At 45.2% G+C, this 20,031-nt stretch overlaps 1 protein-coding gene across 1 annotated transcript; it reads right to left on the bottom strand.

Moving 5' to 3' along the window:
• Nucleotides 1-1,618: 1,618 nt before the first annotated feature.
• Nucleotides 1,619-17,995, bottom strand: Trim58 (tripartite motif containing 58). Its single transcript, XM_052197748.1, has 6 exons — nt 17,419-17,995; nt 15,406-15,501; nt 11,905-12,135; nt 11,078-11,100; nt 10,878-10,978; nt 1,619-6,121 (listed from the first exon to the last, which is right to left on the bottom strand). Exons 1-6 carry the CDS (start codon nt 17,833-17,835, stop codon nt 5,532-5,534), a joined length of 1,458 nt encoding a protein of 485 aa, XP_052053708.1. The 5' UTR covers nt 17,836-17,995; the 3' UTR covers nt 1,619-5,531.
• Nucleotides 17,996-20,031: the final 2,036 nt, after the last annotated feature.

The raw sequence follows: 20,031 nt of genomic DNA on the forward strand, positions 1-20,031 counted from the left end.
ATTATTCTTTATAGAAAAGAGAGTGCCCTAATTCTCAGAGCAGTGTGAAGGAAGTGCTGTGCCAAGAAGCATTCATGACCCACAAAAGATCACCAAGGAGCCTATTCTCATTCAATTCCATTAGAATCTCTTTATTTATGCTCCACCTTGGGATCCCTGCCAGCCCTGACACAGCAGGATAGGAAGGTGGAAAACCCAGCCCAGTTTCAGGCAAGCATTTGTAGATCTAAGAAGGGGGTATACATCTGATTGGGGGACTATTATGGTCTTTAACATAATTGGCTGGTGCTGGGAGCCAAACCATAAACATAGCTTCTGTTTCCCTCCTGATCTGTGGCTATTAGGAAGTGAAGTGTTAGGGACAGGCTTGTAACCTGGAAGTACAGATTTGTTGGGGAATAACCTGGAAAGTGGTGTTAGACAAAGGCCTTAATGGAGAGGGGGGCTGTAACCTGGAAACTGGTACTAGATGCCAGTGTGTTAGTTAACTCAAGTTCAACCTTAGGTCAGTTTCTCTAAGGTAGAGTCTGAAGCCAAAAGAACCCAAATGATAGAGTCTGAACCCAAAAGTCTTTCAGAAGTAAGAGAAACTTGAAAAAGTGGAAAATGATAATACTGCAGACTAGAAAAAGTTCAGTCTATAATAAGAGGAATGTTCACTATGATAGAGATGATAAGGATAGGAGCAGATACCAGACATCACGTGAGGGAGGGATCCTTCCATATGACTCGGAAGAGAGGCCCATGCACAATGATGGAATCCTTTCTTTTATTTTCTTCTGTGTGTGTGTGTGTGTGTGTGTGTATGTGTGTATGTGTGTGTGTGTGTGTGTGTGTGTGTGTGTGACAGAGAGAAAGAGAGAGAGAGAGAGAGAGATGAATGGGTGTTCACATAAGTGTGGCCCCACATCTGTGACGGCTGGAGGGTGATGTAGGAAATTATCCTCAATTACTCTTCTATTTTATCAAGACAGGGTCTCTAAATCAAACCCAGAGCTAACTGATCTGGACAGTCTTGCTTGACACCTTACTCTGGGGATCCTGTCTGGAATTACAGGAAGACTCCACACCCACTTGGAATTTACATGGGTTGGGGGTGGAGAGATGGCTCAGTGGTTAAGAACATTGACTGCTCTTCCAGAGGTTCTGAGTTCAAATCCCAGCAACCACATGGTGGCTCACAACCATCTGTAATGAGACCTGATGTCCTCTTCTGATATGTCTGAAAACAGTGACAGTGTACTTACACATAATAAATAAATCTTTTTTTAAAAATAAAAAAGAAAATTGCATGGGTTCCTGGGACCCACACTCTGGTCCTCACATTTTATAGACAAGCAATTAAGCACAGAGATACCCTTGCTCCAGGTATCACTTATCAAAGTTCCTAGGTGATTCCCCACATTCCAAGTCAGTAACATCTGACACATGGCCTGCGTATCCCGAGGGAATCCACAATTTAATGAGTATATTGTGACAATGAGAAGACCCCAAACTCTAACATGTTTAGTGAAACCTTATCTGAGAATGCAGTACTATCCCAGCACTAGAATCCTGTATGTCTCTGAAGTGGGCTTTCTAGTTAAAAACTTTCTGTGTTAAAAATAGACTGGACATGTTTAGCACTTGGCATTAACCTTTATTGGATGATGGCTGTCTAGTTACAAATAGTATCTCTATTTTGCATTTTCCAAGACACTTCTAACTACATCATTTAATTCTCTTTCCAGGTACTTAATCGTTTACTCATTCAACAAATAAGCATTCAGCTATAACTACAGCCAGCCAGTGTTTGAGATCCTGGTACATGCTTAGGAATATCCTGTTAATAAATATCCTGCTCATCTTCATGATGCCATCACTGCACCATGAAAGGACAAATAAGTTAGTAATTAAATAGGAGTTCAGTGCAGTGTTCCTGGAACTGATACATACTGTATGTATACCATGTGGGGTAAGTGAGCCTGCATGAGCCTGGTGAAGGATACTGGGAATGTGTGTTCTGGGGGTGTGGAGAGAAGATATGTCCAGTGAGAAGACTTTGAGTGTCCTGTAAGAAGCCTTTGAATGGGTTTATCAGGGAGAAGGAAACAGATGAGGAAGCACTGGGAAAAAAGAATTGTAAGCATAAGTCACAGCTGGGGAGCAGTCCTCTGGTGGAAAGAACTTGTTTGCTATGGCTCTACCATTCAGGCAAGGTAGATGGAGCAGAATGAAAATGGAGATGAGAGAGGAAGACAGAATTGGAGGAGGGATTGGACTCAGGTCTTTGAGGGCCCAAGAGCTCAGCATGAAGGGTGAAGTTTACACAGGACTCTAAGACTAGTGAGGGTCAGGTCAGTACACTGGCTCCACTGGCTGGGGCCTGAGTAGGTGTGTTGAAGATGAATGTGGGAGGGGCGGGGACAGCTGGGATACTATAGAGAAGTGAGTACAGTAATGCAGAATGTTTAGGGGAGGGGTGAGGAGGGTTGAAAAGTGCAGGCCGCTACTGCAGCAGCTGGAGGTCAAGATGGTTGGACTCTCCAGCCCTTTGAAAACTGAGTCACACTGTCACTACTGAGGGTCTACAGGTGGAGAGTGGAATCGGGAACACAGCAAAGGAGTTGCTTGGGAGGAGCAACAGAAGGGAAGGCGCTGTCAGCACTAAATACACAGACTCTTTTCCCCCTGTATTTAATTAGAGGGAGATTTACCTTGGTAGGGTCCCGGGGCTAAGTTTTAGGCTGGGTTTTAAATGCCTATAGAGTTCAAGTCAACAGTTACATATAAAAAAGGTATTGTGTGGGAGAAAAGTTAGGGAAGGTGGGGAAATATGTATCTACTTAGAGGGCTTTGCAGGCAATGAGCTAGAATTTCAGTGGAATGGTGAGAACATATTGTGGTTTGGAAAAGCAAGGAGAAAGATTTAAACAAGACACATGAGATTTGAAATCTTAGAATACAGAGGATGAAGTCTTTAATGACTCACTGTGTTGGTGACTGGTGAGATGGAGACATGGTGAGATGGCAAGACTCAGGTACGCCCTTAAGATGGGAATGACGGGTGTTTCTGCTGTTGCCCTCCCCAAAAATGGCTTCCCTGTCCTGTGAGTGGTTGGATATTCTGTGAGAGATGTCACCTCAGGCCAGTCATCGGTCCATTGAGGAGGAAGCTCTAGCATGGATTCAAAATCCTTTGCTCCACCAAGATCATGAACAAAAATGGCTTGTGTGGTCTGTGAACTACCATGGGATCATGGAAAGACCTGTCATTTCCTCTCTTTCAATGAGAGACAGAGCAGAGAAGTATCTTCGTATAACCAATTAAAAATAATCTAGAAATAACCTGTGACAATAACATGTTATAAGTGACAAAGTCAGCCATAAAAATATCCGTGGAAAAGAAAAACATCTTGGACTTTAAAGTAGAGCTGGAGAGGAAGATAAATATCAAGATATAGACAATCAAATTTGCCAACAAGTCCTATAGTGTTGGCATTTCAGAACTTGGTGTTTTAGCATTTGCTTAACACTTATTTAGTAGACCAAGATACAGAGAGGTATGGCAGGAGGTGGCCTTCAGTGACCTTTAAGGGTTTCATTAGAAAAACACAAAACACTTTACTGTAAAAATAAATCAAATATCATCATCATTTCAACACCATCTTTACATAGTATTTAACTAAGAGCTAAGTTCTGGCCACTCATCAGCCATAACTTCAAATATCTCCATTACACTACAAGGGGTCATCTGTGTTTCTTGCACAGGACCCACATCCAGCCTGGGTGATTTCATTAAGGCCCTGACAACCAGGATCATGTGCAGAGGCAGAAAGCCAGCACCTGTTGTTCCCGTGCCAACGAGATTTATCACTGTGAGTGAATGGAGTATAAATTTAAAGTCTGTTTTCAAGCCAGTTACTTAGCCACTAAATACTGAAAAATACGTTTAAAATAGTGAGAAAAATTTGCCTGTTTAGGTGTTGAGGATTAAATTCAGAACGTTTAATAAGATAACCAAATGCTTTTACAACTAAGCTATATTTTCTTTCTTTCTTTCTTTCTTTCTTTCTTTCTTTCCTTCTTCCTTTCTTTGTCACTTTCTTTTTGTGTTTTTTCTTTGTTTGTTTGTTTGTTTTTCTTTTTGAGGTAAGATTTTGCTATGGAGCCCACACCAGCCTCAAAGTCCTGCCTCTGTCTCCCTGATGCTGGAATGACCGGCATACACCACCACTAATGCCAGAGCACAGGCTTTCTTCTAAAAATTAACCCAGGGCTAGAGAGATTGCTCAGTCATGAGGAGGTCTTGCTGCTCCTATAGAGGACCAGGGTTTGGTTCCCAGCACTCACATGGTGGCTTGCTACTCACTGTTCACAACTCTGGATCAAAGGGAGATGATACCCTCATCTGACCTCCTCGGACACCGCACACACATGGTGCACAGACATACATGGGAGCAAAACACTTATACACATTTTTAAAAAAAATATTTTAAAATAAACAATGATGCCAAAGACAAAAGAGGAGATCTATGAATCAGTGAAACTGGATTTAGAGTAATGGATTTCAAAAATCACTGAGAGCTCCTCCAGAATAAATGGAACTGGGGCTGCAGAGATTGCTTGGTGAATAAAACTGCTCTCTGTTCTGTTCCCAGTATTCACATTGGGCAGTTCACAGATACCTGTAATTCCAGCTCCAGGGGAGCTGATAGTCCCTTCTGGCCTCTGCTAGCACTTGCATTGATATAGCATACACACACACACATGCACACACGCACACATACACACACGTGCACACACACACACACACACACACATGAGAGGGAGAGAGAGGGAGGGGGAGGGAGACATGTGCACTTATACACTTAAAAAGAATAAAATCTTTTACAAAGCAACAACAGAAAAGAGGATAGGATGTCATTGAATGTAGTGCTAGGGAATACAAACAAATATTCAGAATGATTCCAAATATATGATTCTAGGACTATAAGACTAAGTAAGAAGAAACAACAGAAAACAATGAGAGAGAGAGAGAGAGAGAGAGAGAGAGAGAGAGAGAGAGAGAAATGGACTTCACTAGAATAAGGTTATTTTGAAGTAACCTTATTTCTAAGCTAAGCTTTGTGGCACACACCTGCACCTAAGACACTGAGTTATTGGGGATATCCTTGGCTACAAAGAGAACTATGTCTCAAACAAACAGAAACTAGTAGAATTAATACTCTCAAGTCTCTCCGTATGGAGGGTTGAGGATACAAGGAGAATAACATTTAATTCTAGCTTTTCACCATGAAGATGCTCTAAGGAAAATCGAGACTTCTGGCAACAGAGTTTGATGAGCCAGCTGCCTTTCCTGAGTCATTCACTCCACAGAGTTCCTCAGTATGTGAAGCACCCTGGATGCACTCCGTAGTCCCAAAGGGAGAATTTCCACTGCGCAGGCCTCAGAGCAGGCGTTGATGTGGTTTGCAGAAGCAGGGCACAGCCATGCTCTCCCACACCCATCCATCCAGGACGTCTCTGAAGCGCAGCACTTCTGGATGGGTTTAGTATTCCTCACTTCTGGCAGCAGCAGCAAGATCAAGGAGACCCTTGGGAGTCCAGTTTCCAGGCCCTGCTTCTGTCATGGGCGGCAAGATAAGAGGCGTTTTGTCACAGACAAAGAAGTAGGGCCTGAGAACGCCGGAGAAGAGATGGTTGAATGTGTAGATGTAAGACCCATTTGTGACATTGTAGAAGGAGATTTCACCAGCTTCGTAGTCCAAAAAGATCCCGATGCGGCGAGGTCGCTCCTCTTGGAGCACAGGCACTGAGGGAGAGGACAGGACCATGTACTCGCTCCCCCTCAGCAGCCACATGGCCCAGACACCGTTCTCTGGGGACGGTGTGGTCTCCCCTTTTCTCAGCACTGAGTCTTGGCAGACCCCAAGCCCCCACTCTGCTCTTTCCCCCACGATGACTTCCCAGTAATGCCTCCCGGAGGAGAAGCCCTGCAGGCCCAGGATGCAAGGCCAGGTGTCAAAGCGCTCAGGGTTGCTGGGGACATCCCTCCAGACCTCTGCATCCTGCACAGTGCGCAGGTCCGCCGTTAAGAGCAAGCTTGGGTGGGCCGTGGCTGGATCCAGCTTCACGTCCACTGTGGAAAGAGTTTTGCAGAGCACGAAATTAAGCAGAAATGCATAATAAAACCTTATCTCCCCTCTCCTCCCTTCTTCCCTCCCTCCCTTCTTCCCTTCCTTCTTTGTTTCTGTCCTTTCTTCCTTCATCCCTCCCTTCCTATCTTCTACTGCTGTGCTGAGGATCAGCCCTAGGACCTTGTGTAGTATCCCTGAGCTTCAGTTCCAGCCTTTGAAACCTCAGGATCCACTAAGAAGCCTCAAGGTTCCTCATTTCTCTCATCCAGAAAAGCTGAGCCTGGCAAAGACCTTGAGTTTGGCCTCGCAGAACTCTGCTGTACACAATGGGACTTTGATACACACACCCCCAAATGCCGCAGTTAAACCAGTTGCTTTGTGTGTGAACAAAAACCATAAATAAAAAGAAAAATATCAGAATGTGTGTAGCCTCAAGACAGCTAAGCCCATGGAGGTTCCAGGAGGGAGTAGAAGGTATTGGGGGTGTTTAGACGGTGTTGGGGGTGTTTAGACGGTGTTGGGGGTGTTTAGACAGTGTTGGGGGTGTTTAGACGGTGTTGGGGGTGTTTAGACGGTGTTGGGGGTGTTTAGACGGTGTTGGGGGTGTTTAGACAGTGTTGGGGGTGTTTAGACGGTGTTGGGGGTGTTTAGACAGTGTTGGGGGTGTATAGGAGTCGGGGTGGGGCAGAGGCTTGACCTCTTCTCTTTTCTCCCATCTCACCTCTTCTGTCTGCCTGTCTCTGCATCCTCTGTGACACCTTCACAGTAAATGGGCAGGTAGTGTACTTCTGTGTTCTGTAAGCTGGCCTAGCAAATTAATTGTATTAATTGACCCTGAGGAGGGGAGCCCTAAGAAACTCTGTTGACAGCTGGTCAATCAGAAGTAGAGGCCAGGGCCTGTCAACTGCACTGCTTTTGCCAGTTATTTAACAGTTCAATAAAACGAAAGGGACAGGATGCTACAAACTCATTCTGTGGAGCCAGGATCACCCTGATGCCAAACCGAGAGAAAGGCGCAAAGGACTTTTCCTTTGAAACTTCCATGATGAAAACAGATGCAGAAAATTTTAGTAAAATACTTCCAAACCAAATTCAAGAACACATTAAGAATGTCCCATTGTTAAGTTAGTTTTATTCTTGCCCTGAAAAGGTGGTTCAATAAACACAAATCAACATATGCAACCCAGCTGTGCTGGCTAGTCTTCAATCACCGTGACACAGTGGAGTTACCTGGAAGGAGGCAATTTCCATTGAGAAAATGCCTCCATTAGGTCCAGCTGTAACGCATTTTCTTCCAGGCATTTTCTTTTCTTTTCTATTTTAATATTTTTTATTCAATATATTTTTTATTTACATTTCAAATGATTTCCCCTTTTCTGGCTCCCCACTCCCCAAAAGTCCCATAAGCCCTCTTCCCTCCCCCTATCCCCCCATCTACCCCTTCCCACTTCTCTGTTCTGGTATTCTCCTATACTGCTGCACTGAGTCTCTCCAGAACCAGGGGCCACTCCTCTTGGACATCATTTAATATGTGGATTATGTCTTGTGTATTCCACGTTTCTAGGCTAATATCCACTTATCAGTGAGTGCATACCATGATTGATCTTTTGAGACTGGGTTGCCTCACTTAGTATGATGTTCTCCAGCTCCATCCATTTGTCTAAGAATTTCATGAATTCATTGTTTCTGATGGCTGAATAGTACTCCATTGTGTAAATATACCATATTTTTTGTATCCATTCCTCCATTGAGGGACACCTGGGTTCTTTCTTAGTTAGTGATTGATGGGGGAGAGCTTAGTCCATTATGTGGGGGGCTATTCCTGAGCTGGTGGACCTGGGTTCTATAAGAAAGCAGGCTGAGCAAGTCATGTGAAGCAAGCCAATAGGCAGCACTCCTCCAAGGCCTCTGCATCAGCTCATGTCTCCAGGTTCCCGACCTGCTTGAGTTCCTGTCCTTCCTCTGTTGGCCAGCTGTGATGTGGAAGCAGAAGCTGAATAACTGCCCAGCCTCCCAAGCTTACCTTTGGCCATGATATTTCATCATAGCAACAGTAACCCTAACTAAGACACCAGCACATAAACCGACCTAAGGACAGAAGTCACATGATCATCTCAAAAGATACAGGAAAGACCCTTAAAGATGCTAAAAATCCCCTCCTTGAAAAAAAAAAGCCATGAAGAAACTAGGAACAGAGAGATATACCTCAATATAATAAAGGTTATAAGATAAGCATAGCATTTTTTTAAAGTTAAGGCTGAGACAGGAATACTCACAGTGTAGTCACTGTGTAGTGCTTGAAGTCTTAGCCAAAACAATAAGGCAAGATAAAAAAAAAAGTTAAGAGTGCAAATTTGAGGGGAAAAAATCAAGCATTCCTGTTTACACATGGTACAATCATATACTTAAAAGGACTTTACTGCGAAACTTTAGATCTGAGCAAAGCTTCCAGTCATGCAGTGGAAGACACAACTCATATACAAACATCAGTATCTTTTCTGTCTACAAACTACCTGGATGAGGAAGAAAAGTACTATTCATGATAGCTTCTAAAAATCCAAAATAAGACAAAAAATAACAATAAAAGTCCACCCCAAGATTCTGGAAATGAACCTATCCAGGGAATGGGAGAGCTTCTACAAAGAAAACTTTGAAGCATAGAGGGAAGAAACTAAAGGTGCCAGTAGAAGATGGAAAGACTGCCCTGCCCACGACTGGCAGTATTGTTATGGAATGGTAAGGTTACTTAAACAGCCTACAGATTACAGTGATCCCAACCAAAATCCCAGTGGAAATCTTAGAACTAGGAAAAACAACCCTAAAATTTATGAAAAAGGAAAGCACCTGGGACAGAGAATGCAAAACAGTCCTGAACAGAAAGAGCAAGGCTGAAGGCATCGCAATACCTGATCTCAAATTATACCACAGAGCCATAGTGACACAGTTTGCGTATTGTTAATACAAAACCAAACATGTGGGACAATGGAATACAAGAGAGGACCCAGCTATGAACTCATACAGCTCCAACCAAATGAGTCTCAACAAAAGGCCAGAGTCCTGCATGGGGGAACATAGTCTCTTCAGCTAATGGTGCTGGGGAAATATCCACATGCCAGAGAATGCAGCTATGTCTTTACCTTTCACCTGACACACAAATCAACTCGATATAAATAAGACCTGAGCTGAAGACCTGGAGCTCTGAAGCTAGTAGTGGGAAATATCTATTTGTTGCTATATTTTTCCAACCCAATTACTGGGTAAAAGAAATCTCAACTCAATAACAACACAAGCTATACGCCTAGATTGGGCGGATCTCCCACTACACTACTCTATTCCCATCTATGATATCCCATATAACTTGCAGTTTCTCCAGGCCATGAGCTTCTCCCAATCCTCTCCTTCGATCCTCCCTAGCTCCCCCCTTCCCGTCAATCATCCTTAACTCCTCCCCATTCCCATCGATCCTCTGTAGCTCCTCCCCCTTCCTGGTGATCCTTTACTCCTCCCCAAACCCTCGTTCCTCTCCTTTCCTACTGCCCAATCATTGGCTCAAGCCTTTATTTGAAACTTTAAGGTGGGGAGAAGGTTCACAAGACAACTCCTCATCTGCAGCCCCTCCCAGGAGTGGAATTAGCATCAAAATACAAGGCCAGGGCTATCAAAAACATCTATCCTTCATGCAGATTTTAAGCTATGAAAGCAAAGGGAGATATTTAAATAAGGGACAAAGACCAACAGGAGGTAAAGGGGCCACAGCCTGTGATAGGACTGAGAATGAGCCAAGTACAATGTCACATGTATGTGAAAATGTCATAAAGAACCTATTGCTGGCCACTGAAGGTGGCTCTGAGTTAACACCCACATAGTGGCTCATAACCATCTGTAACTCCAGTTTCAGAAGAGTTGATGCCCTCTTCTGGCCCCAGAAAGCACTGTACACACACAGTGAGGCAAAACACACTCATGTATAAAATAAAAATGAAGAAAAAATTTTTAAAGAAATTCATTACTTTGCATGTTTACCAAAAAAAAAAAAAAAAAAAAAAAAAATTAAATGGAGCCTCTTCCCCAGCAACACAGGCTATACAGCCTGCTTGCCACTGGCATGGGGAAGGGTGTCAGCCTGTAGGATGGTCTGTCAGCCTGATTCCATCACTGGCCTGATCTTGTCAGAAAGTGAGCTGAGTTAGATTCCCAGCTGGAAAACCCACTAGGGCATCGATCAGCTGTTGCAGGAAAGACTCTAGAATGTTTTGGTGACCAAAGGCACTGGAGTCATTGAGAGAACAGGGAAAGAAAATAAAGATAGGTTTTGTTTGATTTGCCCTTTTTCTGGATGATGCACCAAGGCAGAGGTCAAGCTCTGGGTCCCACAGTCTGACAGCGTGCTCTCAGGTAAGCCTTTGCTGATTTCTGCCTCTAGGAGGTAGGGCTCTGCCTGTGACCACTACCTGATATCCACAGTCAGATGCACTCACAGCCTGGCCGGACCATCAAGGCTCTATCTACAAAGGCAGTCCTGCTGCGGGTAAGAATAGGACAGAAGCCTCGGAGCCAGAGAAGAGGCAAAACTTCCAGCTGAGTCTGCGCATGTGTACACCCTGTTCTTAGTTTGTCTTTTAAACACATTGTGAGACAACATGGAGAGGAATTGGGAGCTTATCTTTCTCCAGTTCTGGCCCAAACTAATTTCCTAAGACCTATTCTAGTCTCCCGTTCTTTTTGTAAAGCGGTCCCTGCAGCGGCCTGGTTGCCTACCTTGGAACTTCCTCAGCATCTCTCTCATCCCGGGGATGCGGCACACAGTCTTCAGCTCCATAGAGACCGCCTCTGGTTCCAGCCTTGTGATGGCTTCACTTCTGAAATGTGTAGAGCCTGCAGGTGTCAGTGTGGTCTCCAGGGGCCTCCCTCCCCTGCACCAGCCCCCCCCCCCACACTGACTCAGAAGTGAAACTTACCGAGTCAAGACATCCCTCGCTCCCTGAAAATGAAAGACATACCAGGATGAGTCCGATCTCTGACTACTTTCTTAAGTCAGGCCAGACACACAGTAATAACGTCATTAGAAATATCTGAAAGTTGCTAGCATCTAAGATGAAACTTCAAGGGACAATGAACTTTAGTATAAATTCTATTTACAGTAAATAAATAAGACTTTGCACAATCGATCAGTCAAAGAACAGAATCGTTCTGCATAAAGTTTTTGTCCATTCCCTCTAAATCCATCACCACAGCTACTTCCTAAATTGATGATTCTGCCAACTGGCTGTTTTGAAAGAGTTAGAGCTTCTACCTGATGAAGATAGAATTGGGAAGGGGCATCAAATATTTGAGGTAGGCACACACACACACACACACACACACACACACACACACACACACACACACGTTACCCTTAATGCCTTTGTTAGAGACCGCTAAATGTCTTTGAACCATCACACCAAAAATGACCATTTGATCTACACTGATAAGAAAGGAAGCCATTAATATCTAGCAGCGGTTTCTCTTTTAAAAGATATGCATATGTGTACGAGTGACTTGTAATCTAAAGATAGTCAAACATCTCAGTTCTTGTAAACATTCATTTGTTTACTGTCATTTAAGTTTTTGTGTTAGTGTGAGCTATGTGGCTCTCCAGGGTACCCTCTGGTCGCATGCCTTCTGTACCTGTTTCTACTCTTTTACTAAGAGTGAGTCTGCCTAGGTGTTGGCATCGAATGACAAGATCCCCCTCTGTCCCTTAGCTCCACACCTGCCTCCTGCCCATCCCTGGAGCATGTCTCACCTCCAGCAGCCCCAGGGCTGGCCGCTGGCTCCTCTCCTCCAGCTCTTCAGCCAGTTCCCTCAGGACCTTGTTCTGTTGGGCCAGCCTGTTCCTACTGTCACGCAGTCTCTGCAGAGTCGCTCGCTCTTCCTCTTCCAGCCTCCTCAGCTGCAGCTGCTCCTCCTGGGCCAGAAAACCCCTGTGTTTCTCAAACTCCAGCCTGAAACGTTGTCTCTGCATCTCCACTTTCTCCTGTGGGGACACAGCAGGCAGGGTCATGGCGATGATGTGAGGTGCAGCTGGGTCCTCCTGCTTTCACGTGTGGAGCAGTGGAGCTGGGGAGATGTGCACAGAGCCCTCTCTGCTCTTCCACCCTTGAACTGACTGTTGGCTGTATTCTAACAGCCTGCAGAACCTGGAAGCCATTTGTATGAGGGGAGTCTGGCAAAGTAGTGGTTTGAAAAAGAATGCTGGAACCAGGATCCCAATTTGACATAGCTTTGAAGCGTTTCTAGATACAAGATTTAGCATTGAAATCAAAATAGGAGAGAAGTGTAGCAATGGGAGGTCAGTGACCATCTGTCTGTCTGTGAACAGTGTCCAGCATAAAGTCACCACACAATTCTAGTTACTATTTATTCTACTAGTGACTAGTGACCATGTCTACGCAAAACAACAACAGAGAGATTAAAAGAAACCTGTACTTGTAACAGAAAAACTTGAGATTGAGAACATGGACTTTTAATGCTCGTGTGTGTGTGTGTGTGTGTGTGTGTGTGTGTGTGTGTGTGTGTGTGTGCAGGTGTGTTTACATATGAGTGCATATGTAGAGGACAGCCAGAGATTTATTTTAGGTGTCTTCCTCTATTACTTTCTACCTAATGACAGAGTTTCTCCTGAAACCCAGTACTCACTGTTTAAGCTAAGCTGGCCAGCCATCCCCAGGAATCTGACTGTCTTTGCACCCCCAACTCCAGCACTGAGGTTTCAGATATGCACTGCCACACCAAGCTTCTGATGTGGGTGCTGGAGATCTGAGTTCAAGTCCTCATGGCTGCAGGACAAGCACTTTATCCACTGAGCTGCCTCCCCAGCCCTGAATGTTCTTTACTCCATGGCAATGGTGGTTAGAGTTTTTTGTAAAGTCAAGGAAGAGCTAAGTATTCCTAGGTCACTGGCTTGCACATTAGCATTACATTGTTGTCTTGGTCTTCACCTAAAGATCTCACATCTACAACTTCCGAAGGAATGGATTTGACTACAGGTTACTGTATCTCAAGTTGATTCTCATGGAATTAGCATTTAGGAAACCAGCTGTAAACTGAGTGTAAGAGGCAAGTTACCCCCCAGAGCATCTACCTCCTGCTTCTAATGTTTATAATTTCCTGGTTTCCCTGAAGGACAGGATGCCATTTTCCCATTAGAATCAGCTGTATTAACAGCCCCTTAAGACAATGCCTTCCTCAGATTTTTTTCTTTGTCCTTTCACCATCTTCTAAATCACTCCATTCATATGGTCATGGCCACCTTCTAAACTTAAATAGATTGGAATTTCCTGCCCTTATTTCCAAAAGGTGAGGCTCCTTTTATATACATAACACTCCCACTGTGGAAAGCTATAAGACTACTGCTGAACCAGACTGAGGGTGTAGGGTTACAGTGGGTCAAGCTGGGGGCACAAGGGGTGGTGGTGAGGAGAGGCTTCCATAGTCCATCTCTCCTCATTTCTTCCCTCTGCATGTGAAAGTTACAAGTGCCAAGACAGGAAGACAACGACGGCATTTATCAAACTCCTCTTTTTGCCTGTGTCTCCTGTGATCATGTTACTGGCTGTCTTAGGGTTTTACTGCTGTGAACAGACACCATGACCATGGCAACTCTTACAAGGACAACATTTAACTGGGCTAGCTTAGAGATTCAGAGGGTCAGCCCATTATCATCAAGGTGGGAACATGGCAGCATCCAGAGCAGGCATGGTGTAGGAAGAGCTGAGAGTTCTACATCTTCATCTGAAGGCTGCTAGCAGAATACTGGCTCCCAGGCAGCTAGGATGAGGGTCTTATAGCCCACACCCACAGTGACAAACCTACTTCATCAGGGCCACACCTTCTAATTGTGCCACTCCCTGGGCTGAGCATATACAAACCATCACACTGACTGTAAACCCATACAGGAGCACTTGTCTTCAAACAGGACTCTTGGCAGCACATCTATGTTAGCTAGCCACTAGAGGGTCTAGATGTGAGGACCCAGGTCTTGCTCCTGATCTTTGCCTGATTGCCTAGATCCAAGGGCAGGCCAGGATCGGGAGCAAGTGACTTGGATTATAAGACTGGATATCATTAATCTGAGAACCAATGTTAAACTTCACTCATATTGGACACTGTGGTTGGAATGAGACTTGTCCCAGAAGAAAATGTAGGGGAAAAAACAAAAACAAAACCAGTTCCTATGGGGTGGAGAAACTATCTATATATGAAGGACTTTTGACAAAACCAAGAAGGGAAGATTCAGAAAAATATAGAAAAGGTTATTTGTAAAAGGAGGAAAATAAGACTATAGCTTGGAATATATCTTGGATATTATATAATATATAATTGTTGCATATATAATATGCCCATGATTTCTTAGTCGCATAGTCTGACACGATTGAGAGTCTGATCAGGTAGCTCTCTGTCTCAGGTGTGGGTAGAATCTTGAACACTGTATTGGGTGTGTCCAGCCCACAGCCCATGGGCCAGCTGCTAGTGTGCTAGGGCAGCTGTGAGTGCCACCCAACACATTTGTAGATGACAGGGCTATGTCTCAGTGTCAAAGGGTGGAACACCCTTCTGCCACAGTGTTCTGTACCATTGCTGGCTCTGCCAGAGGTGGCGGCAGCCTTCTCCAAGTTGTGACATCCTGAAATACCCCAGGTTAAGAAACACCATTTCTAGCCAGGAGGTAGTGGTGCAAGCCTTTAATCCCAGCACTTGGGAGGCAGGGGCAGGTGGATTTCTGAGTTCAAGGCCAGTCTGGTCTACAGAGTAAGTTCCAGGACAGCCAGGGCTACACAGAGAAACCCTGTCTCGAAAAAACAAAACAAAACAAAACAAAACAAAACAAAAAAAACAAAAAAAGAAAAAGAAAAAGAAAAAAGAAAGAAACACCATTTCTGCCAGTATGTAAATGAGATGCTGCGTCAGCAGGTTGTCCTATGTACAGATGGTTGTTGTTCCCTGTACTCTGTCATATTTCATGTAGCGTTGATTTTCATTCATCCTACAGATCTGTTAAGGCTGTGGTGATTGGGTTCCACTAGTGAGGCTGACTGTAAGATTCAGATAGCAATACCACTTACTTACTTACATCAGGTCATATGAAGAGGATTTTAAAAGGAATGGGTTGGCCCAGGAAGGCATTGTGATGCTGTTCTGGAGGAAATAATGAGTTGGAACATGAGTGGGAGAGAGGTGGCCATGATGGAGGAACATCTCACATTGGCCCGCAAGCTTCCTGAAGCCACGGTTGGTTCCGCCTCACCTTCCAGATGATGGTCTTCTTCCCCACGTTGGCCTCCTGGGTCAGAGCCTCCTCCATTTCCTTCTTCACAAGTTCCGAGGCCTCTCGGAGCTTCCTCTGTTTGGGAACACAAGACCATTGTAGATGCACTCTCTCAGGCCTTAGAGTTTGCTTAGATGTCCAAAGATCAGCAGGGAGTCACCAACTGACCTCTGGACTCACAAAATTCAGCAGATACTTACCTCATCCAGTGCCAGACACCAAGATGTGCCTAAAGACCTGTCATTATGTCACTCTTTCCGATAATAACCACAATGTTAAGATGTGAGGTAAAAAGAAAAAGTAACAATAGAGTATAAGTAAGGGGTTGTAGTAGATTTAATGGTCAGAAACACAATTATAATAACAAATAGTTGTATTTTATACAATATAATGCCAATTTTGAAAAATGTTTACAGTGAATGTATAAAAACTATATTGCAGCAGAGGAAATGCTGTCTCATATTGAGAGACTGAAGGGTTATTTATCACTTAAGAACTTTAAAACATGTATTTATTTAGTGTGTGTGTGTATGTGTGTGTGTGTGTATGCATGTATGAGTATGTACCCACAAGAGTGCCAGAGACACACATGGAGTATATATACAATTTGCAGGAGCCAGTTATCCTTCCGTTATGTGGGGTTGGGGGGTCAATCTCAGATTGCAAGCCTGGCAGCGAGTGCCCCAGCCTGAGAAGTGGAGAGGGTACAACAGAAGCTGTCTCCCTTCAGCACCAGGACCCTGCAGTAGGCACACGGAGGCACATGTGAATATTTGACTGCAGAGAACACATGCACAAACACATGCTTTGGGAAGAAAAATATATGAACCCCACCATAAAAGCTGGTTAATAAGCCCTACATGCACATGGCTCATACTTGAAAAGCGGGCACTATAGGGCTGTGTCGAGTGTGCATACGAAATGGCCTTGGAACTCGCTGTAGTGCCTGACAAGACTGAGTAGGATTTGCTCTGCTGTTGAAACATTTAGCTCAGCAGATGGAGTAAAGCTCCACCAGCCCAAAGAAACCACGAGCCACACCAGAGAGGTGACAAACAGCACAGCAGGGCTAGGGACAACAGTGACAGGGCAGATTCTGCTGGATCTGTGTGGTTAGGATAAGAGCTATGCAGTTAGCACAGGGCCTTAGGCGGCTGCAGCTGATTGGCTGAGAGGTCTATGGTGTTTATTTGGCATTTAATTGAGGGGAAAAAAAGCCCACAGAATATTTGTAGAAAACAGTATCAGAAATGTATCACTAGCCAAGCTCTGTGTGACATTTTCAGGACTTAAAGCAGGTGGGGGTCATAATTTTTAAATCTGACTAGAAAAGAACTCATGCCTAAATCTTTACCAAGTTGAGGAAAGCAAGCAGTAAAATCAAGAGAGAGGCTTCCAACGAGTTGAGGAAAACACCCTCATTTTTAATTTTAGAGAAAATCAACCCAGCAAGCATCTTAAGAAAGCCAGTGTTCTGTGCCTCTGAGGTGGTCAGGCTTGTCGAGGAAGGAAAACCACCACCACCACGCTGCTGTTCCTTGTGCTGGTTGTTCAGGAAGTGGGAAACTTAAATGTTCTTAAAACGTGTCCAGCAACGTCGAGGGAAGATGAATGAGCCCGCAGCCTTCTGCCTGTGCCCAGATAACACACACAGAGGGAAGGCAATAGGAAATCCCTCCTAAGACAGTGGAGTCTGTGCTCAGCAGAGGGAGTTCCGCACCCCTGCTACACCAGAGGCCCATTGTGATAGGAGGTTGGACTTAGCATATGCCCAACCCCGGGGTTCCCAGGAGTGAAAGCCACCGGAGCTTCCCTGAGTGTGAGCCTGTCAGAACGGGGAGGAGGCTAGGGAAGGAAGGAGCTCGGGAGTTAATAGTTAACACTTATGCAATAGCGCAGTTGGCTCTGTCTTGAATAGGTCCCTTCACATTCCAAGATCATCTGCCCCAGTGTCTTCCCAATTTCCACATGGGAACCTGAGCTGGGGCTTACCTGGTAGCGACTGGCTGCCTCCTGCAGCGTCTCCGTGCGGTGGCTCCGGTGTTCAGGGCTGGTATCACAGACCCAGCACAGCATCGCCTGGTCCTCTTCACAGAAGCGGCTCAGATCCTCACCGTGCCTCGCACACTGACGCGACCCCGCGTGTCCCGTGCCCAGCCCCAGCTGCCGCACGCTGTCCACCAGGCTGGCCAGCTGCCGGTTGGGTCTGAAGCTGGCGGGCCTGAAGGGACCTCTGCACTGGGGACAGGGATAGACGCCCTGAGCGCTGTCGGACTTCTCGCAGAACTCCGAGATGCACCGCAGGCAGAAGCTGTGGCCGCAGTCCACGCTGATGGGCTCCTGCAGGAAGTCCAGGCACACGGAGCACCGCGCCTCCTCCTGCAGCCGCTCTCCGGGTGCTGCGGCCATGGTCCAAGCCTGTAGCAGCGGCTCCTATCACCCTAGCGGTCTGCATAGAAGGGAGGAAACCCAAAAGGAGGGGAGCAGGCCCTGAGGGTGTTATCGCCTAGGCTGGCCTGGATCCAGAAGCCAAAAAGAGCCACTCCTGGTGACAGCAACAAGTCCAAAGATTGTCACCTCCTCAGAAACCTAGCAGCTCCTCCTCCGTGTTTTCCATTCCTCCCTTCCCTGCCTTTATTTTGAGTCTGATATAATGTAGCATTTGTGTCACCCTAACTCACATTTAGAGGCAACTGAAGCTTGCAACGTTTTGTAGTATGGACCGAACCCAGGGCTTCACACAGCCAAGCACATTCTAACGCTGAGGGACACCCCCAGTCTCTTTGTACCTCAAATTTTGGGATGGGAGATTTACCAAATATGCCCAGGCTGGCCTAGAATTCACCTGTAATCCAGGTTGTCTATGAACTCTTGTCACCTAGTCTGACTTTGAACACCCTATTTCCTGGCTCAGCCTCCCAAATAGCTGGGAAGATAGGACTATACCATCAAGGCCAACTAACTTGCACACACCCTCTCCCACAAAAATATGTTTTTTTATTTAAAGCTCTAAGATGGCTTAGATTCTTGCCATTAAACCTGACCTGAATTTGAGTCTCCAGATTCACATGGTTGAAAGAAGAAAACTGACTGGCAAAAGTTGTCTTCTGGCCTCCATGTCGGTGTGGCAGAACACACACACACACACACACACACACACACACACACACACACATATACTCCCCCCCCACACACACACCCAACACAAACACAAATAAACTCAAATGTAAGAGTAACAAAAGTTCCCAGAATTTCTTGAAGCATGCCGACTTAGGGTTAGCTCTTCAGTCTATCTGCACATATTACACATGAAGTTCACTTGGGATGGCCACCCTGCTAATAGGGCAAAATCAGAAATGAGCCTGCCTCTTAGGTGTCCCTCATGTCACATCAGCCAATGTGGGGCACACCTGCCTTCTTCCCCACCCCCTAACTGAATGGCACCATGAACTTCTGCTGTAATCACTAAAAACAAAACAAAAACAAACAAACAAAAAACAAAAAACAAACTTGGAAAAATACTCATTTTTTTCCTGTCTTTCTTTCCCCAAACTTGAGACTTTGTACATTCAGAAATAAACTACCACACCACTTGAAGGACAGATGAGAGGGATGACATGTGTGGTACTGGCAGGTGGGCAGCCCGGCATGGAGGAGAACGGTGTAACACAGGCTCTCCTGGAGCTAGAGTTACAGATGCTTGCGAGCCAGGGGTACCAGGATCGGAACCCAGGTCCTCTGCCAGCGCAGCAAGCCCTCTTTGACCACTGAGTCACCTCTCCAGCCTCTGAAAGGAGCAATTTCGAGTAGAGCCCACAAAAATTGCACTTGTTGACACAGGGAGGCTGAGGTGATTATGTAGGAGTAGGTTGATTTCATAGATGTGTTGTGATTTGGTCCCATGAGGAGGCAGGACTCCGGTGAGCATGGTGACATGTTAATGGCTGTCACCTGAACACTTTGTGGCTCTACTGAGGGTCAGTTTGTTTGGTGGCTGGCACCCTTCTGGCACATTCGACCATCTGTCATCAGTATATATATATATATATATATATATATATATAGAGAGAGAGAGAGAGATGGATATAGATATAGATATAGACAGAGACAGAGATAGAGATCAATAGATAGATAGACATACATGTATATATATGACATATACATATATGACATATATACTGTTATATGACAGTATAAAACTCTATATAGTGTGTGTATGTGTGAGTGTTGGGAGTCTTTAGTCTCGGAGGCAATTTTGGATACTAAGGTGCAAGGATGTGTGTGTGTGTGTGTGTGTGTGTGTGTGTGTGTGTGTGTGTGTGTGTTGGGAGTCCTTAGTCTCAGAGGCAGTTTTGGAGGAGCACAGCACAGGACTCTAGCAGGCAGCCACAGAGGTTGGACATCAAAGGCCTCTGAGCTAACAGAAGAGGACAAGCTGGCAAAAAGTGAGCACCTCCTCCAGGCTGTGACACTGTCAGGAGCCATAATGGGACACACTAATATACTAGCAGGTGATCATCCTGAAATGGCCTGCTTCAGATTATTATATAATTGGACAGGTGAGCCCTCATCCAGCAAGGCTGTGGGGAACTCATTTTAGGAAAG

Source organism: Apodemus sylvaticus, chromosome 10 (assembly GCF_947179515.1).
Source record: "Apodemus sylvaticus chromosome 10, mApoSyl1.1, whole genome shotgun sequence".
NCBI classification, from domain to species: Eukaryota; Metazoa; Chordata; class Mammalia; order Rodentia; family Muridae; genus Apodemus; species Apodemus sylvaticus.